Below are 26,584 nucleotides of genomic sequence, written 5' to 3' on the forward strand. Positions count from 1 at the left end.
AAGACCAGACAAGTGTTTGCGCAGCTAGATAGACATGCTGTGAAGATCGCTTTGCTGCAGGAGACTCACCTAAGTAAACACACGGAGGGGTAAGGTGGCAAACAGATGGGCGGCTTACCGGCTGGGAGTGCCATTCACAGCTTTACAAACCTGCATAGATACTGAGGGTCGGTGGGTTATTGTGCAGGGTAGATTGGGGAGAGCACTGGTGACAGTGGTAAACATGTACGGCCCAGTAATGGGCAACACATTTTCTACAGATGTTTAATGTATTGCGTACTTGGCCGGAAGCCGCAGTTTGGGGGGAGGGGGGCCCTCAACACTCATCTGAACCCCCAGGTAGACAAATCTAACCCAGCAGGAGCTCGCACGCTTTAAGTGGCTCAGTGTATACGAGACGCCGTGTTAGAGATGGGCTTGTATGACGTCTGGCGCGTGAGAAATGAGGGAGTACTGGAGGGCACGCATATTACTCCAGCGTTCAACAGCTGGTCTAGGCTGGACTACTGGTTGCTTAATGATGAGGCCAATGGGTGGGTGGAGGGAGTTCATACACTGCCAAGGACTCTATCTGACCATAACCCTGTCGTTCTAGATGTAGACATCCCTGTTAACCCACACCGGCCATTCACATGGAGGTTTAGGGCAGATGGGTTGTTGGATCGATTTACACTGAGACCATCAGGACTGCTATCGTACAATATTTTGAATTTAACGTCGGGTCAGTGGAAAGGCAGGCAACCTTATGGGAAGCCTTTAAGGTGACGGTTATGGGAGTGTGTATTAGTACAAGTGTGGGGATCCTTAAAGATATCAGAGGTCAGTTGCTTAAACTTGCGAAAGCGAATCAATACCAGAACACACCGTCCATGGACATACTAGCCCAGATACATGAGCAAATAGATGAATATGGAGAAGTGTGGCTCAATGATTAGAGAGGCAGACCCTGATGCAGAGGTCTAGCCCGGGACCAGGGTTCAATTCCCCGCCTCGGCGGGTCTTGGGGTAAAAAATTCCACGGACCTGATAATTCTCGCCTCAGTGCCAATTCCAATCATGGAGTCCCACTCTGCAACTCTGGGTAATAGCTTGCTTAATCTCCACAACGGCCCCCACAACGCTAAGGATGCCTGGCCTCCACCTTGGGGGTGCCCAGGAGTGGACACCTCACAGGGAAAGCCAGGATGGGTTCCACAGCGGTATTCGTACAAGCGCCTTAAGACGTTTGCGGGTGAGTAGTGCACTATACAAGTATCAATTTACATTTACAATATAAGACACTAGCAGATACAGAAGTAAAATATTCATCTAAGCGTCACATGGCCAGAGCCTACGGCGAGGGTGGGAGGCCAGGCAAAGACGTACCTGCACGACAGGATCGATAGCCCCCCAATTGATCACATCATAGATGCAGAAGGGAGGGCGCACTTCACCCGCAACGCCATAACCGAACAGTTCCAGCGTGTTTATGCAGATATATATATACCACACGGGGTGGGGTGGATGAGTCTGCTATAGGTAACTACCTAGAGGATACGGCCTGTGCATGGCTCTCAAATGTGCACAGACAATATCTAAGTCTGCCCATTGATGAAGCGGATATTGGGGAAGCTATCCTGTCTTTGCCTAACAACAAGGCTCCTGGCCCAGGTGGTACCACAGCTGAGTTCTATAAGGCTTATACAGATTTACTTATAACGCATCGGCTGGGGATTTATGCAGAGGCGCATGACCCTGGGGCTCTTCCTCCTCCTTTACGTCAGGCCTTAATTAATTATTACACTCTGGAAGAAAGACAGGCCTCCTGCACAGTGCGTCTCCTATTGTCCATTATCATTAATAAACTTAGATGCAAAAATGTTAGCAAAGATACTAGCCACTAAATTGCAGCCCCTTATGCCACTACTAGTGCTCCCGGATCAATCCGGGTTTATCCCAGAACGTTCCACTTCCCACAATTTGCGCACTATATTTTCTATGTTCCATGTGCTTAATCCCGACTTGGCCGCTGCAGCAGTTCTTTTAGATGCTGCAAAGGCATTTGATTCTATAGAATGGAGATATATGATGCATATTTTACATAGAATGGGATTCCCCCCTTTTTTTCCCTCTGGGTTCAGGCTCTTTATACTGATGCTTCAGCAAGAGTGGGAGTGCATGGGTTCACATTGGAGCCCTTTCGCATCGAGCGTGGCACTAGGCAGGGTGTCCTTTGTCCACCCTGCTCTTTACCATCGTTCTAGAGCCCTTAGCGTGCAAAATTCGACAATGTCAGAGCTTCAGCACTTAATTTTAATAACCGGCCGGTTGGGATCTCCCTATATGCGGACATGGAAAAAAAGTATAGAGGAAGGAGAAAGCCCTTTTAAAAACAAGCATTGGCAAAGTCGACCGATTCCGCATATGCAAAATCTATTGGCTTTGTAAATGTTTTTTTACATGTTGTACAGCAGCACAAGCTATTGTGCAACATAGCTTAAAGTGAAAAAACAAAACAAGTGCTATGACGCAGCCACCGTTAACCACCACATCATGGCACTTTTATTTCCCTTTAAGCAATGTTGCACAGCAACCATCTCTGCTGCGTGACATTAAAACCCGTGGGGGGTGCAGGGTGGGGCAACAAATCGGAAAGCGGGGGTAGGTGAAAAACAATGGAGTGCTGGAGATGGTGGGGAAACAGGCGGAATGAAGGAGTTTTTTTTTTTACATGCACTTAATAAGAGGGGATGTCTAAAAGTAACCAAGATTACCAGCAGGAGCCTGGGGCCAGTTAAAATACACTGGCCACAGGAATCTGTATTTGGTCCATGCTAAAAGGCATGGGCACAGAGAAGCCCCAGGAGGAAGTGGAGGCAAGGAGGAAGTGCTGAACAATAGTATGTAAAGAAACGCAAGTGACAAGGGAGCCAACCAATATAAGTAGAGGTAAGTTTATCTTATTTTTTGGGGGACAAAAAAAACTGCTTTCGCAAGTGCGCTGTAGGAGAAAACTAAATATAACTAAAAGCCACAGGGGTAGGGGGGAGAGGGGGGAGGGGGTCTGAAGCTAGAATGATTCTCACCACTAGATGGCAGTGGTCTGTAAGCATTTTCAACAGTATTGAACATTAATGAAACTGTCCTAAACATTTGTTAACAAGCACAGAATTTTTTTAAGCATGATTTACCAAGACTTCATAAGTGGGATCCTGTATACCACACATTTATACAGGCATTAAGGCATAGTTGGTGGAGATTGGTCCAGGGGTACTTAGTGTGGCACTGGGTATGTATAGGAGCAGCGTCTGTGCTCACTGTTGGATGGAATGCAATGTGGCAAAGTTGTGTTGGCCTCAAAGGCCCTAAGCCTCGAAGTTCTTGGAGAACAAAAGCTGAGCGAGACTTCAATGTCTTTTGCTAGAGACAAAGAAGTAGACCCAAAATATCAAGAAATGACACAGAAAGGGTTCAATAAAACCATGCAGACTACAGCAAAACTAGGAGCTTATTCAGTGTGCATCCAAACCTGTTGGCAGAACAAACACCAACTGAACACTGAGTCAGTGCCCATGCGCAATGTGTGTCAAGAGGAGGAATCCTACTACATTTCATGCCTCAAAAAACTTTTGGGAAAAAAACCTGTAAACATAGGAACCCAACACTAGATGGCAGACGCATGTCAAGCATGTATATCTACAGCCACACATGCTAGGGCTACGACCACACAAAAAAAAACCAAACAGTTAAACATTAAACAAGCCGTCTATAAAAACAATCCAATGTACACATCGGTCATCTGTAGAAATATTTCAATTTCAAACAAAGTAATCACAACTCACCTTTCGTGTCTGCATCTTCTCTGTTCTCCTTCGGAAAGCAACATAAGGGTCGCTGTTCGTAGAGCCATCCCGCTTTTCTTGCTTGATTAACGGAATTAGAGAAGGTCCCCTACAGTTCTTACGTTTTCTCACCCAGTAGTCATATACTGCTTTTATAAGAAAGTCATCCTCATTTAGCAGCAGCTTTGCTTCCTGAAGAGTGACAAGCTACAATCAAGAAAAACAAATACATTCAGCATGTAACAGCTTCGAATAGAAATCACCGATATTTTTCTCAAGATATTTACACTTTTGTTCAACAGAATTAATGTCATAAGATTATGGTCCGTCCATCATCCCCCTTTGTATCGTTTTGTTCGCCCTAAGTTGGCAGGGTATGCTCAGACGTGAGTCCCTTGCTCACTTTGCCACTGGATTCAAGATAGCCTGGCTAATGACGGTTATGAACCCGAAACCGGTCCCAAGATGAATGTTTCTGGTCCAAGGAAGACATGGCTTGGCAGTTCGGGCTGGACTGTTCCCATGAGGCACAGGGTCAGCCTGATTTGCATATGGCCATGTCTGAACTGGGGTGACGGAGTGAGCTAAAGAATGGTGATGGATTAAACCCAGATCACTTGACTGGGGGTGAGTATTTGATTTGCTCAAACGCTCAGTCCATCATCCCCTTTTGTATCGCTTTGTTCGCCCTAAGTTGGCAGGGTATGCTCAGACTTGAGTCCCTTGCTCACTTTGCCACTGGATTCAAGATTGCCGGGCTGATGAGGGTTATGAACCTGAAACCGGTCCCAGGATACTTGTTTCCGGTCCAGGGAAGACATGGCCTCTCACGAAGCTCGGGTCCTGCAATGAGACAACGCCGGACAGAGCGGGCCTCCTTTTCCTGAGCTGGGTTCCAGGAGAGGTGAGGTACACTCCCTGTACTATTCAGATGTAAGAGACACAGTTTGGTACAGAGGAACACGATTTTGGACTATTTATGTATATCCTTTACAGATTGTCGTTACGTTCACTTTATGTATGCAGTAGCTAATGCTTAGAACTATGGCCCTGAAGAAAGCCATGGGATCTTGTCCCTACCGGCTGAAACATGTTGGCCTTGTAAATGCAGTTATATGTTTAGACTGCTTCCTCTGCATTGTTCTTGTTTGTTTGAGGGAAAGGACAAATTACATTAGAGTTTTTCACCTATTGATCCTTTTACCCCTTGTTTTTAACTCACACATCTTTTGATTTTTGCACTGCACTCAATCCCATCTTTATCATTTGTTCATGGGTACCTTAGCGATTGATGGTGCGACCCAATTGAGTAAGGGCGATGGATGGGTCTCATTGATCAAGAGACATACCACCCCATTTTTGGATGACCAAATGAGAACACTTAATCTACATACCTATTTGATGGGAATCCAACACATCTCTGTACGGGTCTTACCAACAATCTCAGTAGGTCCTTCGACAGGTTTGTCCTGGCACACATTCTGATATAGAGACTTATATAGCTCTATTAGCGCCTAACTCACTTATGTAGGAGTTTTGCAGCAGCTCGGAGTACTTGAAGCTCCGTTATAGACCCCCGGTTCTTTTGTTGTTAGGTTGGCAGTTCGGGCTGGACTGTTCCCATGAGGCACAGGGTCAGACTGATTTGCATATGGCCATGTCTGAACTGGGGTGGCGGAGTGAGCTAAAGAATGGTGATGGATTAAACCCAGATCAGTTTATTGGGGGTGAGTGTCTGATTTTCTCAAACGCTCCGTCCATCATCCCCTTTCGTATCGCATAAGAATATGATAGGCACAAACAATTTCAATTAATTGTATTTAAATGAATAGTTTTAATCCAGTTAAAAAGTAAAAACAATCGCACCCAATATTTGTTACACAGTGAGCACTTATTGTAAAAGTTCAACGGTTTAAGCACTTCCCCAACACCGCTAATTAAAACATTTAACTAATACATCACCATGAGAATTAAGCTGCACCATATTGGCACTATAAGCATCCTTTCCGTTTTCAAATAATGTTAAGTACATGGTCATTACCCAAGTCCAGACAGGGCAGGAATTTACCCTCACTAAATATTTTGCAGCTAACTGCATAAAGGGGCTTCCTGTTCAAAGCAGCATAATCAGTATGATGGTATAACTGAGTTCCTGGTTTTACTTGGAATATCCGGTTTATAAACATTACTCATACAAGTCTATAAGCTTCAGCCGTTTAAAACTAATTCTATAAATCATTTGCACATTTTAAGCTGACTTCATATCTGGAAGGACCTGCCAGTCATAGATATACACATTTTAATAAAAAGTTTGCTCGCTACCTATCAATAGTCCATCAGAGAATCTCCCACTCATTTGGCTAGAGCATTATTTGATTAAATTAGTTAGGAAGTTAAAGCCTCTTATGATGACTCCTATGCCTGATCTAGCGATCCAGCAGGGCCTAGAGCAAGTTAACTCAAGAGACACTGCCGAGAGTTAGACTTGATACCCCGCCGAGAGTTAGACTTGATACCCCAACGTCTTACAGTGCCAAGTCACAATCACTGACTGACGATCCTGAGACCTGGCTTACCCAGACCATAGACCAGATCGCTCCATTTAAACAAATATGCCATCACCATGCTCATCCAAAAGCACTTTGGTTTTCTTCCGAGTTTGGATAAGCCAAATGAGTCCAATATGATTTGACAAAGGATTATACTAAAGAAAAGAAGCAATCGTAGTATTTTGCCTTACACAACTATTAAAAAGATAAATACAAAAAAAGCCTGTAAAGATAGTCATGGCCAGCTGCCTTGAAAAGCAAATGTCTCATTTATTTCAACAAAGCAATTTTTGAGAATCAATCCTTATCTCTTTTCTAAATGTAGCTCGTCCACTATTCAGTGCAGATGAGCTTTCGGACTCGTTAGCAGACTCTTTTGTCACAAAATATCAACATGATCTGTTCTAGCTTTTCAGCCAATAGCAGATTTGATTTCTGTTAAGCCAGATTCAGGACTCCTCCACAAGGCACTTTAATGGTCCAATCCTTTCAAATTCACTCTGACACAATTAAAGATTAGGTCAATAAATAAAATAGGGCTCCCTTATGAAGTCTGTCCAACCTGACTCATTCAGGACTGGATAGATATTGTCCCGCAACTCGTGCCCTAAGCAATGCCTAGCTAAGGCAGCACTGCTGCCAGATAGAACTATGAGGTAGCCTTCCCTATGTTGAATAAGTGCTCCAGGGACTCTAGTATTATATGTAATTATCTACTCGTTTAACTATTGCCAGTTGCCTCAAAAATTCTTGAAATGAGTATCATTACGCCTTTTCTAAAGCAAAACTCAATTCATAACTACACTCTGTGGGGCTTCTGACCACTACACAGTATAGAATCTGCCTTGTTATAAATCATGGATGAGTTGCAGTCGATGCTTGAAGGCGGCGTTGGCTCTTGTTGATCTCTCTGCCACTTTCAATACATTTACCTACACACCCTACTAACTCGGCTTCATGTGACTGGGAATAGAAATACTGCCCCTGTTTTGACTGCCTCTTATTAACCACACAAAAGGCAAGCAGGAAAAATCCCCTCCCATTATTCTACAACTACATTACACAGAGTAACTCAAGGCTCTTCCTTATTCACGCACCTGTTCAATATAGATTCCCAAGCGCTGATCCACTTCATTAGGTCTCTAGAGTTTAACTTTTCTAAACAAGATCAATTTGCTTAGATGTTTAACTTGGTCAGATCGAAGAGAAATGTAAACACAGTGTCCATCTCTAGTCCTCTGAATAAGAGAAAGCTTAAAAACTTAAGAAACAGGTCCTTATTTTATGGACCTCTCATGACAGTAGTCCGACACCTTAGGCACTCAGACATTGGAGCCCTTTCTGTTCAGTTTAAAGCTTGGACATATGTCTCAATAGTTCAAGGACAATAAGAATCCATGTTAACATAGTCTCTCCTGCCCGTTTTTTTTATCTAAAGATTTTGACAAAAAAAATGGTCTATTATACTTTGACAGCCCCAAAACTGTTGTCCAAGCTACAGCTATACTTAGAGTGGATTATTGTAATGCCCTGCATATTGTTTCCTCCAAGGGAATACATGAGAAGCTGCACCTTGTTAAGAACTGGGTGTTCTTTGGACTTTAGAGGCGACTGCTTGGCTCTACATTTTGATTATATTTTCATTGGCTACTTAGACAAAATAAGTCAATACTCGTGAGAGTAAAAGCCAGCCAGCACCAGTATAAATGGCCTGCATCACGTCAATGGACAGGCCAGTTTGAGAGGAGGACCCTGGCCAATTTGTAGGAGACATAAAAAAGTGGTCAAGAGAACTAATTGTATTATTTACATACGGGAACAATACAGACACTATGAAACTGCTGGAAAATCTTTTGCCTCAAACTTTAAATCAATTAGCCTGCCAAGGAGCCGTCCACGTTAAAAACACAGCATTAGTCCAAATCTGCTTTGCAGTCACAGCCATCTCACATTCTCAAGCAACTGTACTTCTTTACCTCTTGGATCTATTTGTAAAGCAGCATTTTTAATTGCAAATTTCTGACTACTGACTAAGAGTCTATTCGTTGCGTGGCCAAATAGTAACGCTAATATCCCTGGGTCCCAATTTCAGATCTGCCCATATGTATTCAGGTCACCGAGGTATACAATGATTAAGAGTAGAGTCAAAACACATCTTAGGCATGCTTTTGTAATTCATTTCCTCACAACGCATGTGACATTCCTTTTGACTGTACAACTGCTATGTATCTCACAAATTATGGTGTAGTCTATTCCAATTTTTTTAAGCAAATCGTTCAACAGCAGTTCCGAGTCTACATCTACAGTACCAGAGGAAGTGTACTAGTCAGTACATCATATATACTCAAGGTAAATTGCAATGGCCCGGAGCCAGTGCATGATCATTCATATTTTCCGACAATCAGTATGAAATAAAAAATAACATCGAGAGGTGCAGCCCAATTATTAGTTGTTCCACTATGATCTACACAAAAATGTTTCAGGTAGCCTTAACATTGAGAAAACAACTCATCAGGCCGTAGTGCACCCTTTAGTAGAATTTCATATTTTACTTCATTTTAAGTTATCCTGAAAAGAAGAGTACGCTACAGTATAGAATATGAACACAAGCACAATTAAGGTGAATTTCTTCTAGATAAGAACATTTTTCTTATGAACAAGTGAACAAAACAAAAAGAAAATCTTGCTGCACTTGCGACTATATATATTTTAAAAAGTTTAAAAACTGCACCAAGAGCGAGAGGCTTCTCATGAAATACTTAGACATGTGTGCGAAATTGATACATGTAATTAACAACCAATTTACAGATTATTGCTTTGGCATACTAGGAAGACTTATTTTTTCTACTATTTTGAATCAATTAATCAAATATTAGTGGGGAAATACTAAAAAGTAAACTGTTTCAGAACTAACAATGTAAAAGTACATTTGATATGTAGGTAAATTGCAAGCAAAATAAAGTAGTAATTTATAAAAACACATTACCTGATTAGAACTGGCTTTCTCAAGCCGGTCAATCATAATTTCAAACTGCAGGGGCTTGATTTCCATCTTCCTGTTCAGTCTGTTTAACAAGGTCTCATCTTCTGAGTCCATGTCATAATCGGGTTGTTCATTATCCAAGTTAAATGCTGAAATGAAGTGAATCACATATGTTGAGAAACATATAAAAGAGTAATTGCCTCGTTGGGAAATAGTATCTATGGTGTTAGTCACATTTAAAATAACACAGCAGCTGCCCTGTTTATAGGTAAGATTTAAAATCTTTTACAGACTCACATTCGAGGTTTTAAATGTCTAGTTACCACATCAACTAATTTCCCTGCGATTAAACTCTACCTCCCGTCAAATGCTCAAAAGATTACAGCCCATGCTGCTGGACACCAACAGCACATTTTTTAAACGTGAAAGAACACACTTTACAGACAGACAAGCAAAAGGGCGAGTGACACCTTTTACCTCAGTGGATGGGCGGGGTGGCCTACAGACACTATGTCGCACATGTGAAGCTCCAACGTGGTTTCTTTAAATTAATGACAAAATATTCTTCATATTACCCAAATAAACTACCCCAAAAAAATCCACAATAGGGGGACATGACTGAGGTCAACTGCTGTCAGATCAGATGAAAATATTTTGTCAGCTCGAAAGTAAGAATTAACACGGCAATGTTTGGTGAGGCACTTGGCAGCCCTTCAAATCTCTGTAGGAGGGGCTTAACCCCTTCGATGCTATTGACGGAACGGTTCCATCATGAGCGTTGGTTGGCCTGTGCTCATGACGGAACCGTTCCGTCATAAGCCTGTTGGCTCATTAGAATGTTCAGCACAGCGCAGGAATCTGCGCCGCGCTGAAGGTGTTAAGGAAGCAGTGATGACTTATTTGGCACTTGAGTGACTCTTCAGGAATATTCTTGTTTTGCACCATGGTAATGTAAAGTGCAATTCCACTGGACGTTACTCGTTGCTTACTCATCAAAACTGCTTTTTTTTTTATAATAAACGTTTTGTTGTGTGACTTTTATAATACACTAAAACAATTATAATAACTTGAAGAGTATCCCACAATGTACTTCATAAACACTAAAAGTAATAAGATATCAATAAGGAATAAGAATATCATAAGAACGGAAGAAGAGCGAAAAGAAAGGAGAAAAAATAAAGAAACCAACAAATAAGGAACAGTAGAGTCATCACGTTTAACCAACGCAGTCCAAACTCAAAAGCAAGTCACATTTTCACGCCCAGGTATGAAAAAAAGTTACTTATCCTGTAACTATCAGTTTTTAGCTGGTGCTCCTATAGATTCACATACTCCTGCACTCTAGTGTTGAGCACAGAAGTTTGAAAGTTTTGTTTTTGATATCTGCCCGAAAATCCACAATGCTCCAGGACAAAGTGTCCACTTCAGATTGCCTCCCTCCCAGCAGGAGAGAACCGGAGTGAAGCACAGAACAGTAAAAGATGTACAGGTGCACTGAGAAAGAAGTACAAAATATGGAATGTATAAACATAAGCATGAGCTTGCTTAGGTGGGAGCTGGGGGTGTATGATGCAGGGGAAAGGGAATTAGAGGATGTTGGTCACATGTGAATCGACACCACTACAAGCTAAAACCCATGGTTATAGGGTAAGAAATATTTTTTGTTAGTAGCATTTGCTGCCGTAGATCATGTGCTTTGCATAGACTAAGGCAGTGCACACCTCCTAACAAGTCCAATGACCAAATGGGGTTGATGACTGGGGTAAAGTTGTATGTGCTGTATGCTCAACTTTCTGGCGAAAGAGGGTACGGTGTGGACCATCTACCAGTCTCCCTTATGTCTCGTAGCTGTATGCGGTCTTGAAACCGCTACAGCTCCCTTAATTCTAGTAGTGTGTGCTCTGGGGCACAGAATGCAGCTTTTCTTTTACTTTGGCAACACAGAGTTGGATGCACTTGAGATCCCCCTCCCAATACCACTCTGATTTTCCGGAGCATAGTTTTGCAAATGCAACAAAGAAACTTTGCTTTGTAATTGGATTCAGTCTTATCAATCCGACCTATTTTAATGTTTGTTTGCAAGTCCATCAGAGGGTGCTTCTGTGAGCTGTTTAAACTGAATTTACTGGGGCCAGTGCACTTCGTTTTTTGGCCAGCAGGGGGAGTAACGTTTTATTGAAACAGTATTGTTAGATTTCGAGTAAGTGAAGCCTTTACCTGCACAAGTCCAAAGTGTGGATTGAGCCTGTGTCTCCTAGGAGATTCTAAACAGGAGAAGCAGCTCCCCAGCCCCCACCCCCAGGCCAGCAGACCATTGGCTATTCAGCTACCAGGCAAGTCTGAGCCCTCCTCTCACCCCTGCCCAGGCCCCTTAAGGCCTTGCTGGGTGCACCACAAATCATTCTCCTCCATCTTGTGAATTGCAGCCTACCTGTGCCCCAGATTGCAGTGAGCAGAGCCCAGGAAGTGGTAAGGAGACAGACTAGTGCTGCCTCTTCCCAAAACAAAAGTTGTTAAAAAAAACATTTTCCCTTTCTGTGATAACTCTGTTAGTGAAGCCTTTACCTGCAGAAGTCCAAAGTGTGGATTGAGCCAGTCTGTCTCCTAGGAGATTCTGAACAGGAGAAGCAGCTTCCAACTCCCTGGCCGGCAAACCTTGTCTGAGGTTGCTGGGACCGTATATGGTCTGCTAGTGGTTGGCACGTGTGTACACTGATTGGTGTTGTATCTGGTGTTTCTATTGGGTTAGGGTTAATGTCCTCATTGGTTGGTTATTTGAACGTTCTGATTGGTTTCTGGGTCTGTGATTCAATCATTGTGGGGTTGGGGTTAGGATTTTTATTGGAAGTAGGGACTAGGGCTTTCTAGGTTATTGGTTGTTGGGAGTAGGGTGGGACTAGGGCTAGAGTTAGACATTTAATTGTAAGTAGCTATTTAGGGCTTCTGGTGTGATTGGTTGCTGGACTAGTTGTGGGACTAAGAGCAAGGTTAGGCTTTCTATTGGAAGTAGGGACTAGGGCTACAAGTACCACTGGCTGCTTGGACTTGGGTGGAACTACTGGAAGGGCTAAGGCCTTTATTGGATGTAGAGATCAGGGTTTTTGAACTGATTGGGTGCTTGGACTAGGGCTAAGATTGGCAGTAAGGTCTTGGTCTCCTATTGGTTCTAGATTTTAGGGCTAGTGTTGTGATTGGATAGTGTTAGGGCTAGGGTTCCCATTGGCTGAAGGGGTCAGCTGATTACTAGGGCTATAAAAAAGGCCAGGCTTAGGGGTACTCAGCCCGGGCCTCGAGGCTAAGGGCAGAGAGGACAAGGGTAGTTGCCTGTTTGAGCCTGTTCGAGACTGGTCGGGACTAGGGCCAGAAATGCTGCCTTTTTTCTCATGTAGCAATACCCAGCACACCATCCACATCCACAAACAGAGCAACACACTCACACCAAATGTACACCACGCACAACACTATGCACAGATTAATGTACCAGCATGCACCACCAACCCAACTAAACCACATCTACACACCATACTATCCCAACTACCACACATATCCACCATACCCTACAAAAAGTACACAACTCTATCCTATACCACTAAACAATACACTCATCACTAACACAACGCCAATCAACGCCATACATAACTACATCCCTTTCAGACACTCTCCCTGCTGTAATTACAGCAAACAGACCACCTTTTATCACTAACAAACATAAAATGATCCTTCCATCAGTTGTCCAACAAACACCCTCCTCTCCCTTCTACCATAATAACACTAACACACAACACACACACTGTACACCACCACAATTTGTAGCTCTTGCAACAAACCAGTCTAAGATGAACACACTCACCTCAACTTCATTCCCTCCTACACACAACATGCACTCTACTCAAACACATCACCACACCCTCTACGTCACAACCTCCTCTCAAAAACAATACTACACAACCAAATCCGGTGCATGAAACATATACATCAGCACCCCTTTACACCACACCTCAAAAGCAAAACATAACACACCAGCACAACAAGATCTTCAGAGCACAACACCTCCTAATACTTATCACAAAATGCATACATATACCCACCTTTCAAACCACACAAAGGAACTTCACTCTTCCACCACACCTAACACAGATACAGCAATACATCACCTCTCTTCTAACCGCCTGTCATTCATTGGACAATTTAGAACATTACGACATGACCCACATGCTGCACCACCTCCCCAGACTCATGCACCTTCCGCCTTAAACACACGCAAAAATATAAGCAACATGCCACACCTCACAACTTTGCTTCTCCAAGTCTACCTCACAACAATGTTACACCACAAAAGAAAGCAACACAGCACTCCAACTCGCTCTCAAACACTATCTCCAACACATACAGACCCATCAAAATGTCTTCTTAGCATGCTGGATGAGGAACACGATACAGAACAGCTACATGATTGCTATCCTAACACAGCTAATACCAGCACTAAAAACACACCTGCTACACACCCACAAAATACTGATCACTCTTCTACAAAACAAAGTCCCACTATCACCATAGGCCACTCTCTACACGGTCTACTAATAAATGCTCGATCCCTCTCTAAAAACAAGCATCACATCTACGACTTTCTCACCAATGCAAAACCAGACATACTATTCATAACCTAATCATGGTTGGGAGAGGATATGCCTCCAATCCTGCATGAAGCCATTCCTCTAGGCTATCAATTAATCACTCAAAATCGTATAGCCAAAAAAGGAGGTGGTCTAGCTGTTGTATTCATGCAAACAATACATATCACTAAAGTTGACAACATCTCCAAAGTTGACAACATCTCCATAAAGAATTGTGAGGCTCTTCTAACAAGATGCAATCCTACACCGTCTTCCACCTTTAACTTCACAGACCACCACCTAGCAAGGCAACATTCCCAGACACACTTCTAGAAACAGTTTCAAACCTGATAACAATACACTTCAACCTATGCGTTGATAAAACCAATATGACCGATCCAAAAACAATCCCCGGCCTAGACGCATTGAACCTGCATCAGATTGTCCACAATCAGACACACACCGCTGGACATATCCTAGATGTCATTTTTGCTAATACTGAACTAGTTACCTTTCAAACTATAACTCCAGTCACATGGTCAGACCACCACTTGCTTGCTTTCCAACATAAAACACTAAGCGACTCACCTAAAACTACCTTACATCCATCCACTTATCGGCCGAGTAACAAACAAAATTTGGAACTCTTGGAAACACAACTAACATCCAGTATAACTCTAGAAACCATAAATTCTGTTCAGAATGTATATGAGTGGCTACAGGAAGCTTTTGGCATCCTGATACCACTCAAAACCACACAACAGAACAAAAGAAAAAAAGCACCTTGGAGAAACATAGAAATAAAAGACATAAAACAACAAATTAGAAAGCTGCAACGTACCTGGCTCAAAACAAACGCCATACAATACAAACTTCACCTACAGAAAATTAACAGATTATATAAGTCGGCGATCAAAAAAGCTAAGAAAAGGTACTATTCAGACAGAATTCAAAACGCTAAATGTGCAAATAAAGAATTCTATAAAATACTCAATGAATTTCGCAAACCAAATTGCCTAGAAGGAACTCATCCTGTTACTCAAGATTTCACAGATAAAGTGGCAAATCATTACACGGACAAAGCAGACACGTTGGACTCATACTTAAAACAGAAACAAAGCACCAGCACTAACCCTTGTACAAAACAAATATCCAAGAATGCTCTAATCAAGCCTCTCCTTTCCTTCCAACACATCTCACACAATGAATGTATGGACCTGGTCAAAGCAAGCATGCCTGCCGGCAACTCTTCTGACCCCTGTCCGCCACAAACTTTCAAGACAATTCTTTTAACAACCTCTGCTGCCATTCCAATAAGAAGAATCATAAACAATTCCTTAACTACTAGAATATTTCCAGAAGAACTCGAAGTCATACATACGCCCTTTACTGAAGAAAACAAACATGGACCCGCTGAACCCTGACAACTACAGACCCATTACAAATGAACCTTTCCTGGGCAAACGGATAGAAAGAGCAGCGTTCGCCCAGATGTCACAATTCATTGAAGAGAATTACATACTTTCAGATTTCCAAACAGGATTCCGTCCGAGAAGAGGCACTGAATCTGCCCTCCTTGCCTTCTGGGATGACCTAAAGAATACAGCTGACTACAACGGGGTTGCTGCGCTACTCCTGTTGGACCTCTCAGCTGCCTTTGACACGGTTGACCATGACACTCTGAAACAGACTTTATGAAGCCGGCATAGAGGGAACAGCTCTAGACTGGATCGCGGCCTACCTTCGAAACAGAACTAATGTCATCCATACCCCACCTTTCTCGTACAAACCGTACTCCACAAAAGCAGGGGTCCCTCAAGGTTCCATCATCTCGCCCATGCTTTTCAACATCTACATGAAGTCTTTACCAGTACTGATCAATAAATTTCACCTCACGTGCTACAATTATGCAGATGACACGCAAATATTCCTTCAACTGGAATGCCCTAAAGACATTAGAAAATCACCAATTTTCATCTGTCTCAGAGCCGTGGATGACTTGGAGACATCTCAAATTGAATGCTTCAAAAACTGAAATACTCAGGTGTGGCAAATGGAAAAATTACAACCCGCTTGCCGCATGGCCTGATGAACTGGGATCACTGCCTAAAGTATCGAAGGATGTAAGAAACCTCGGAATGACAATGGACTCCAAGCTGTCGATGAATGCCCCAGTGGATAAACTAGCAAGATCAAGCTTTGCTACTATAAAAACGCTGCAACAAATTTTCCCTCATTTGGGATTTCCACACAAGGGCCAAGCTACCATCTCCCTTGTTCTATCCAAACTCTATTACGCCAACAGCCTCTACCACCGATCACCTTTAACGACCATAAAAAGACTACAACAGATTCAGAACTCGGCTGCCAGACTACTCTTGCATATCAAACCGCAAGACCACATCTCCCCTCCCTTGAAAGCCCTGCATTGGTTACCCGTTGCCAGAAGATCCACATTCAAGCTGCTTTGTATTACCCACAAAGCAATACATGGAACAGGAACACTCATCATCAGGAATAAATTCACCAAACACATTCAACAAAGGAACCTCCGCTCTAAAGGAGCATCTCGCCTCAAAATCCCACCATACAAGAAAAAAAACATGAGTGGCACATCCTTCTCTGTTCAAGCAGCCAAACTATGGAACTCTTTACCCCCCAAAATAAGATCCACCGACAACCACCTTATCTTCAGGAAACTACTCAAGATTTGGCTCTTCCCCACATAAGCACTATACGGAAACAGAAATTTACAGCATATCCCTCTGTATATAAGCATTTGTTTTCACTATAGATATGTACCTATCTTTGTGTATTACTTTATAAAACATGTAAAATAATTATGTTAAAAGAAAAGAAAAAAAATAATAATAATATTAATCAATAAATAAAAATCATCTTTGGTCTACATGTACATACTTCCATTGTGCATCTATGCACCTTCCATGTACTTGGATCTGTGTGTCTGTAACTTTTCTCCTGAAAAAGCATATCCAATGCACTATCCTATTTCTCATCCTGTGCCTCTATCAATATATTTAATTACCTACTGGCGGCCGCCAGTAGGTAGTTATAGTTAGGACCTACTTTCCATAGGAAATCCACAACATTCTATTTGGCATAACTTTGGCGCCGGTGGACGAATCATCGTGAATTTCTCCAAGAAAATGGCCTGCTCGGTTCCGCTCCTTCCCTGAAAGTTTGGAGGTCATTGGTCAAGCGGGGGCCGAGAAAAAAGGGGGTCCCAAAATGTGTTTTGGCAGAGAGGTAGAGTTCTGTTCGCAGATTGTGCTTTTTGTTAAATGGTGTAAATTCGTTCAGTAGTTTGAGAAAATTGCAAGTAAAATCATAGCGATATCTAGAGACTGAGTTCAGCACGCGTACGGAAATCTGTTCAATTACGAGCGCAAGCTGTATGCTGATTGGCTGTGAACAAACGAAACCAGGAAGTGTTGGCAGCCATCTTGTGCCTCGCTAGAACAGAGTCACAAGAAAACAGTAAAACAAAGTTGAGATATAAGGAAAGGGGGCAAGGTAGAAACATGGTTACCCTATAGTCTTGGTCAGGGGGATGGTTCATGGATTTTTAGGCTCAATTTTTATTTTAAAAAAATAAAAAATAGCGGGGTACTCCTGCAGTACTTGTACGCGGTGGAAAAGGTGAAAAAAAACTAGAAGTCCGTTTTGTTTCTTAGGTCCCGGGGGGGGGGGGGATGGGGGCGGGAATTGTGGGGGTAATTTTTAGAGCTATATTTCTATGACAGTATGTAAAACTTTCAGGGTTTTTTTTTTGCTGCATCAGTTGTACTGTCTACGCATGCGCAGCCTTCTTTGTAGATGCACTTTTTTTCTTTTTCTTCAAGTTCGCCAAGCAAACCATTCCTGATTTTAGGTATTAAATTTGCCGCTTTGTTTTCCCGGGTCATGTGCGTTATCCGGTGCTATACTTTTGTAATATATTAATAAACATATTTTATGTATATTTATTTGAAATGTAGTGTCGAGGCGCCAAACGTTGATTACATACTCCGTCCAACCGCCATTTTAGTAGTTTTCCTTTGTTATTTTTATTATACCGGTACTTTCATTTTACCCTGCGTATATTTTCTCTGTGATCGATGAGATTTGGTGCCACAGATACCACGGTGTTTGTCCTTGGGCTCTGATCTTATCAGAGTTGGTCACACGTATACCTAGAAACTAATTTGAAGGACGTAAGGCACAGGCATTACAACACGTGTTGGTCAATAAAAAAACATTATTAAGATTATGCATTTATCATGTGTAGTAAATTCATACTAGTTGTAAAAGCATGTGTGGAAAAGCGATATGCGTGCTAATGGTTTTGAGGTGACGATCACACGTGCTTATGAACCGGGTTTGGCCGTGGTGGAGTCTAGGGTACCAGGCGGAGGGGCACGCAGCTGGACTCGTACAATATAGAGGTAATATAGGATTTTTAAAACTTACAAAAAAATTATTCCATAATTATCCTAGATTGTCTTCTGTTAGTATGTTCATTAAATACATGAATATGTTTTAAAACAATTAAAAACATTTGCGTCTGTTTTCTACGGGGCGCCGTACATGACGTCACACGGAGGCTTTGATGCGACGCGTAACCCCGAAGCGTATTCGTAGCGTATGCTGAGAATGATTAGCAGTACAAACTATGGTGTGATCACTCTCTCACTGTCAAATCAGAGCACAGGGCGCGCTATGAGAATGGTTAGAAGTGGTTACTCATTGGAGAGCCAATTCAGGTGTGTGGCTTATCCCCAGTATAAAAACGTTATTTTTTAACCTGGTTAAGTTTGAGGTTTGCATGAAATACTATGCTATAGGCAGATATGGATGTTTGGCAGTGCTTATGTCCATGAAGCTTGGTTATTACCATTTACATATAGGTGTCTGAGGGAGGGAAAAGAAGTCTATGTGAATGGCGAGGATTGCACAATAGTACCACATCACTCCTTAATTTGTAGACATATACAATTGCATGGCTCTTGTATACAAGATGCGCCCGATTTGGACTGAGTTTTGAAAGGTAGTCCGACACCTGCTATCATAAAGTTCCATTTACTGGAAACAGGAGTTATTTACTTTGAAATAATGGAGATTGTTGTTCAATGTTAGCAGGCATCGCTTACATGATTACGGTAACGGAGCGTGTGGTTTGATTAAAAAAAAGTTGTTTTAACTCCTCTGCATGGGAAGCTGGATGTTTCCATCTGGCGGTCGATTTCGGCCTTGAAAGCAGAGTCAACCAAATGAGTCATATAAGAGCGCTATTGTCTCAAAAAGAGCTCGCTCTTATATCTGGTACAGAAACATTTGTCCTTTATGTAGCAAACACCCACACAGAAGTGCATGATTTATTAAATACAGACGTGCTCTTGAATTTTGGGGAGTTAATTTAAAGTATCTTTAATGTGTTCTTGACTACGGGGTTACCTTACTTTTTTCAAGTTAGAAGCAGTGGCCTTGTGACTTCTGTAGAAAGTATATTTGGTGTCTTTTTGGGATTTTTTCATTCGATTTTTTCCAGCATCTTTGGTGGATTGTGCTTAATACTCGCATTAGTTGCCGGTGTGCTTTTATTAATTTGTTTACATAAATATGGATGGACATCCTGCAGCAGACCATAGGTCTCGCCTGTTGCTGCTCTGCAACTGAATGCTTAGTTTCTATGGAGCGCTGCCTCTTGCAACGTTGAGTGCAGCTTATGGATTATCGTTTCGATTCTCCTTTTTCACATGCGTTCAACCGGTGTTCCATTGCCTGACCTGCGATTTCGACTGGGCCCTGGATTTGTGTGTCTGCAGTACGGTGTCTCCCAATGCGGATTATGACCAGTTGATCAGCCCCTTAGTGGTTCATGACTTGCTCTGTTCTGGCGGCGGGATTATGGCTTTAGCAGCGACACATGGAATAATGGGATGTTGGAATGTTTTTGCAGCGGCGCTTGAGTTCTTGGCACGCAGTTACATTGAAGATTAACCAAGTTTTCCTCCAATGGTGATAGAGGCTCCGGTCGTTGAGGAACATGTGTGTTCATTCCCACTATTGAATTGGATGGCTGAAATGTTTTCAGATGAGAACAACGACTTCCTGTGGAAGGCTGTTGCTACATACTGTGCTTACACACTGTTGCATTACGACTCTTTGATTTTTCTACATATTCTTTATTATTTAGTTACAGCTTTCTATCAAAGAGCGAGTAACTTTTTTTGGGTAATGTGAACTTGACTCTGCTTTTTAGGCTTGGACTCTGCGTTCCTAATTCGCCCACGTTTATATCGCGTGCTTTGATCAAGACAGGGTGCCATGGGGCTGAGCGTTGCCCTCACACCCTGTTAAGTTAGTATGGGTTTATTAGAAGCTTCCACGCTATTTTTGCTTTCCTGCTCTGCTTTGCACACGACACGTACTTGTGATATTGTTTATAGAAGGCTGAGTATTTTGCTTTATATGAGAATAATTTGGTATGCTAGGTTTGTAAACTGCCTCGCTAGTTTTGTGTGTATAGTGAGAGCACGGAACATCAAGGTTATCTTGAATACTTTGTCTGTTATTCAGAATGATCCTCGCACGTTCGAGCCATCATACATATGGAGCTGTGGCCACCTCTGATACTTACGCGTTTCATAATCCATTGTGGAGGCAAAGTTACACACAGTTGGAGAACATTCGTATCTTGACAGTTTGTGGAGCACTGAATGTGATCCACTACTGCTGAGTACCAGAGGTATGGGTCTGCCCATATAATCATATGAGACCTTCTGTAGTTATAAACTAATCTGCTAGGTAGGGAGGGTGAAATGTATGTATATTTTAAATTTGTTTACCTTTAGCATTATAAGATGCTTTTCCCGTTTGTATTTCATAGAATAGTAACAATGCTGACAACCTTGTTTCTGATAATATGTGTGGTTGTATTTTCTAAGGTACTTTGGATGAGATTATGGCGTTAGAAGTAAACATTTAAAAGTTGCACGTGTCTTTATTTACATCTTGTTTTTGACTAGTGTAAGAGTATATTGAAAGAGTGTTTTTGTTATCCACTTTACTTCATGTAATCTAAGTCGCATGTTCTGGGTTGACTGGTCATTGGTGTTTTTGCTCTAGAGCGAAGAACCAATGAGTCACTGATTGCTAGTTTGGTAGGGGGTTTGTGTAGTAAGGTGGGTTTTGGTACACCATAATTGAATGAGGTCCTAAGTCTTTATGCACAGTTCTGTGTATGAGCAGAATTCCTGGAACAGTAGTTACAACAAAAAGCTTGATAAAGGGCTTGCACTTTGAATATGAATATAAAATAGAATAGTTGATAATCACAGCTAAGGAATGCAGCAATTAGATGTGTGTATGTGTGGATGATGTGTAGATTGAGTGGAAGATTAAAAACGTGAAAAATAAGAAAGGCTGGAGAGATGCAAACTACCCACTGCATTGTCAGTGAAATGGATCTTTGGATTTCTAGGTCATTACACAGATAGGGTGTTGGATTCCGCAGTGGGAGCAAGAGAAACTAGTACAACAACTAAGGAAGAAAGCTAGTGCATAAAGTACACACAGTTGGGCAGATTTACAAGGTCGTGGGAAAAATGATGCAAAAGTGGCGCAAGGGGCTTGTAAACCTGCTGCAGTGTGTGGTAGAAAAGACGCAAGAAAGGACAGAAGTGTGCAAATTACCCACTGCTATTCACAGGTAGTAGTTACCAAGAAGGCTGAATAAAGGGCCTGCACGTTGAATTTGAATTAAAGAAGAATAATTGATAAGCTAAGACGAGAATGGTAGCAAGTAGGTGTGTGTATTTGTGGTTGTTGTGTTGATTGAGTGGATGATGACTAAGGTGAAAAATTAGAGAGGTTGCAGAGATGCAAACTTTCCATTTCTTTGTTTAGTTTTCAAGTGCATATATATATATCCACTGAAAAAACCATAGGTTTCAGCCATGTTATAGTTAGCTGGACATTTGTCTCATACAAAACCATTGAAATTCCTCCGTTATAGTTAGTTCAGCTAACTATAACTTGCGCGCCCGCAATGCACTGCTGATGGCGTCACATATTACATCACTCATGACATGGTCAGTGAAATCACTCATGACATCACTGATGACCTCTTAAATGACATCACTGATGACAATCATTGTGAAAGTGTGGCAGACCTCCTCTCAGCGTAATATAATCTTTGATACACACATTCAAAAATAGAATCTATTTTTTTTTTTTAAATGGATACCAATACCAGTTACAACAACCTATTCAGTAATTCCACCATCTACATACACATATGCACTCATTCACCAACAGTTCTATATAGTCACTCATACATGTAGTTACTCATACATGTACTCATTCATCATATGTACTCATACACCTATACATCCTGTTGCACACCGACACTCATCCATAGTTACTCACACATGCAAATAAACTATCAAACATCCATTCATTTGCATATACAGCTATACACACACACACACCACTACACTTACTTTTACAGCAACGAACACATACTTACTCTCTTAAACAATCACTTATAGAAACACATACTTATTTATACAGGAACTCTCCCAATCTCTCACTCTCACATATAATTACTTATATACATCAATACTCACATACACTAGATTAAAACATATGTAATTACTCAAAGATTCTATTGAGACAGTCATTCACTCACAAACACAACCTTACACATACTCATCCACCCATACAGTCTGCACACATGCGGTCTTCAAAACACATACAGTGAGTCACTCATTCATGCTTCTATGTGCTAAGTAATATCCCCCACCGTACTATACAGACACTCATACTGATACTCAAAAAAACATCTAATAACCCATATACACACTCATATAGCTACTCACGAAACCCATGCAGTCACTTATACACAAAGTGAGCAACTGATACAGATATTGGCATGTTTAAATATTACTCACTAACCTATGTATTTGCTAAGATACACTTAATCAATTAGTTATACAATCAACTTTACACAAACAAAATCATCCTTTTAGACACTTATATACCCATTTATTCTTCCATCGACCTTGCGCTACACATATTTAAAACCTATTTAAATTTCAGAAAAAAACATTCACTTGATGTCAGTGATTTCATCAGTGATGTCATTCGAGATGTCATCAGTGATGTCACCAGTGAGGTCACTGACCATGTCATGAGTAATGCAATATGTGACGTCATCAGCAGTGCATTGCGGGCACTCGAGTTATAGTTAGCTGAATAACTATAACGGAGGAATTTTCAATGGTTTTGTAAGAGTAATGTCCAGCTAACTATAACATGGGTGAAACCTATGGTTGTTTCAGTAAATCTAAATATACTTACTTCCTTTATGCATCTATATACTTTCAATGTACCTATGGATCTATATATTTATCACTTTCTTCTAATTTAGCATTTCCAACGCACTAGCCTATTTCTCAGCCTATACTTCGCCCAATATAGCTTCTAGCCCAACTTTCTGACTCATCTCAGACTTTTCTACTACTCCTTCCAATGCACTACCCTACCTCTCATCCTATACATCAATATATCCTCTACATCCACTCTCTTTTATCCCAACCCCCATACCACTACTATGATCGCCAAAATAACTCTTCCTAGACTCTCTCCTGCTCTACCCCTCCTTGCATCATCTGACACCTTTTTACTACACCGATCCCCTAAACAAAACCTTTCTAAACTCTCCCCTCTGACTCCTCCCCTCCAAAACTTTTACTCATCCAAAAGCCTCTTTCTACTGCTAACTAAAAAAAATCCTTCACTCTTTTATCCCTCCACTATCCTTTTCAATCAAAATTAATATTCCATATTCAACTATACTAATATACTGCCCAAATAACTGAATAACATATCTACTACTCAAATTACTTCATATTTATACTATACTAATTTTCAACACTAATCCTTTATGGGTTCCGGAGAGTGGCGTGCTACTCGCCAGAAAAGCGTTTCAACACCCATCAGGGGTAACAAGTTCTATATGAATGCAAATCTTTCTTCCCCTTTTATCCCTCCGCTATCCTTCTCACTCCAAGTAACAGACTAATATCCACCACTGAAATTACCTCATATTTCACCATATTAATTCACCACTAATCCTTTATAGGCTTCCTGAATAGTGTCAACAAGCAATAAATACAAACCTTTGTCCTCATCTATCCTTCTGCTATCATTCCATATCCAAATAACGGACTAACCTATCCACCACTTAAAATGTACTTGCATGTTTCACTATACTAGTTCAACACTAATCCTCTATGGGTCCCGGAGTAGCGTGCTACCCACCGAAAAAGCGCTTTGACGCCTCGTCAGGGGTAGTAAGCGCTATATAAATACAATTACAATACAATACTCTCTAAGGGTGTGACAAGAAAACCGATAAATCAGTGCTATGATTGCCATGAAACAGAGCGATCTCCTTTGGGTGGAAGTGAGGCTTTGTCCTCAGAACATCTCTATCCTTGTGAACCTAGATGAAAGGCTACTGCACTGTTTAAGCTTGCAACTCAGCCTGTCAAGTCAGTGAATCCCACAAAGAATGCTGCCTTCTAAAAAGTATAAGAGTAAGTAGGAACCCCAATAGACCCTTGGAGGCTTGGGTAATCCATATTTTAGCAGTTAAGTGCGTCTACAAGGGACTTTCTAATGCATACATAGTTTTAACATTCAATATGTAGATAATATTGACAAGCTCTATTCAGTCACTTGAATTAAATAATTCTGAAATTCAATTGGCTCATGTGTACTTTAATTTGTTACAAATAAATTTCTTGCACGGGTGTAAATATTTCCAAAAAATGAACTTTATAATGAAGAAGCTTAAAAAGGGTAGATAAGCAGATATTTAGATTAAACACATAGCAACTGAGGTTTCCAGATATTTTGAGGTTACAAAACCCTCTTCGTCACTAGTGTTGACACCTCTTTCCAAAATAATACATACAACAGGAAAATGTGACTGAGTAAACAGAAAACAGACCCTTAAACAAAAACAAAAAAATGTCAACATAAAGGTAGGTGTGATTGTCAACATTTCGGTCTAAATTGTAGACATCAGCTAGACCCCCTCTAGGACGTGAAATTTAAATGTAGGATGACCCTTATGTAATTATGACCCTTATGTAATTATATTACTGACAGTGGCACGTCTTTTGAATCCGGGCCCGTCCATTTTCAAGACGCATGCTAAATCCTGACATACCGGATCCCCTTGAGGAAACCGGTAGGTTTACAAATAATCCTTGGTGCCTGCATGTTCTATTCTTAAGCCGTGGCTGCTAATCAACAGCCCCTTCGTAGTTTTCTATCCAATATTTTAATGGGATTCAATTACAACCTGAATCATTACATATAACTTCATAAGGGTCATCCAACATTTGAATTTCACGTCCTGAAGATGGTCTAGCTGATGTCTATAATTTAGACCGAGACGTCGACAATCAAACCTACTTTCATGTTGAAATTTTTGTTTAAGGATCGGTTTTCTGTTTACTCAGTCACATTTTCCTGCTGTATGTATTATTTTGGAACGAGGTGTCCACACTAGTGACTAAGAGGTTTTTTTAACATCAAAATATCTGGAAACCTCAGTTGCTATGTGTTGTTTTATCTAAATATCCGTTTATGTACCCTTTTAAAGCTTCATTATGAATTTCATTTTTTGAAAATATGTACACCCTTGCAAGAAATGTATTTGTAACAGATTAGTTCAAGTACAAATGAGCCAATTGAATTTCAAAATGATTTAATGCAAGCGACTGAATAGAGCTGGTCAATATTATCTACATATTGAATGTCTTCCAATTTCAATTAGTCTTTATTCGATTATAAACAATCATAAAAGACACTTGTACAAAAAGAAATTTTAAACAAGCACTGGCGTTGCCAATAGGTTTCGCATTTGAAAGTTGGAGCTATTGGTTTTGTAAATGACATTTTATATTTATATATTGTTATTGACAATGCCAATAACGATATATAAATATAAAATGTCATTTACAAAACCAATCGCTCCAACTTTCCAAATGCGAAACCTATTGGCAACGCCAGTGCTTGTTAGGAAAGAGAAGGAGTTTGTTGTTACCCCACAGCCTCACCCCCCAAAAAGTCGATTTATAGTCACATCCGTAACTCGGAGGCATCTCTGTGAAGGTGAAAATAGGGAGGGGCCCAGGGCTTCATCACAAGTGTTTATTAACATTGAAATAACATCTCTCCTTGGACGGTTATGGCCGATGCCTGATCCCTAACCAGTAAGAAGGTGCAATAACGTGCAAACAAACACTGGCCTTGCCGAAGGAGGGGGAGATGTCACTTTACAAAGTCCAAAACAAAGTGTTGAAACGTTGTCTTACGGGGGAAGAGGGGAGGGGCGAGGGGGGCGGCGGGAGATACCGAGCTGTTTGAGCCGTGAAAAGCACGACTTCAAAGACCCGCTGCATAGTTTACATAAATAGATTCATAGAATGAGATCGCTTTCGGACAGGGTCTTGTACCTCAAAGTATGCCCTGGAGCAGGTATAAGGTACCCCAAGATTTACTGGTGCCTTCACTGTTTATTAGTAAACACCCCACTGA

At 41.3% G+C, this 26,584-nt stretch overlaps 1 protein-coding gene across 1 annotated transcript in view; it reads right to left on the reverse strand.

Annotated features, from left to right (window-relative positions):
• Positions 1–26,584, reverse strand: part of EPC2 (enhancer of polycomb 2) — a 299,988-nt gene that overhangs the window by 84,639 nt on the left and 188,765 nt on the right. The window contains exons 3-4 of the mRNA XM_086957254.1: positions 9,357–9,502; positions 3,822–4,028 (exon numbers count right to left, since the gene is read on the reverse strand). Coding sequence (XP_086813380.1) covers positions 3,822–4,028; positions 9,357–9,502 — 353 coding nt within the window. The remainder of the gene's footprint in view (positions 1–3,821; positions 4,029–9,356; positions 9,503–26,584) is intronic.

The sequence above is a fragment of the Lissotriton vulgaris genome, chromosome 2_1 (assembly GCF_964263255.1).
Source record: "Lissotriton vulgaris chromosome 2_1, aLisVul1.2, whole genome shotgun sequence".
Lineage (NCBI taxonomy): Eukaryota > Metazoa > Chordata > Amphibia > Caudata > Salamandridae > Lissotriton > Lissotriton vulgaris.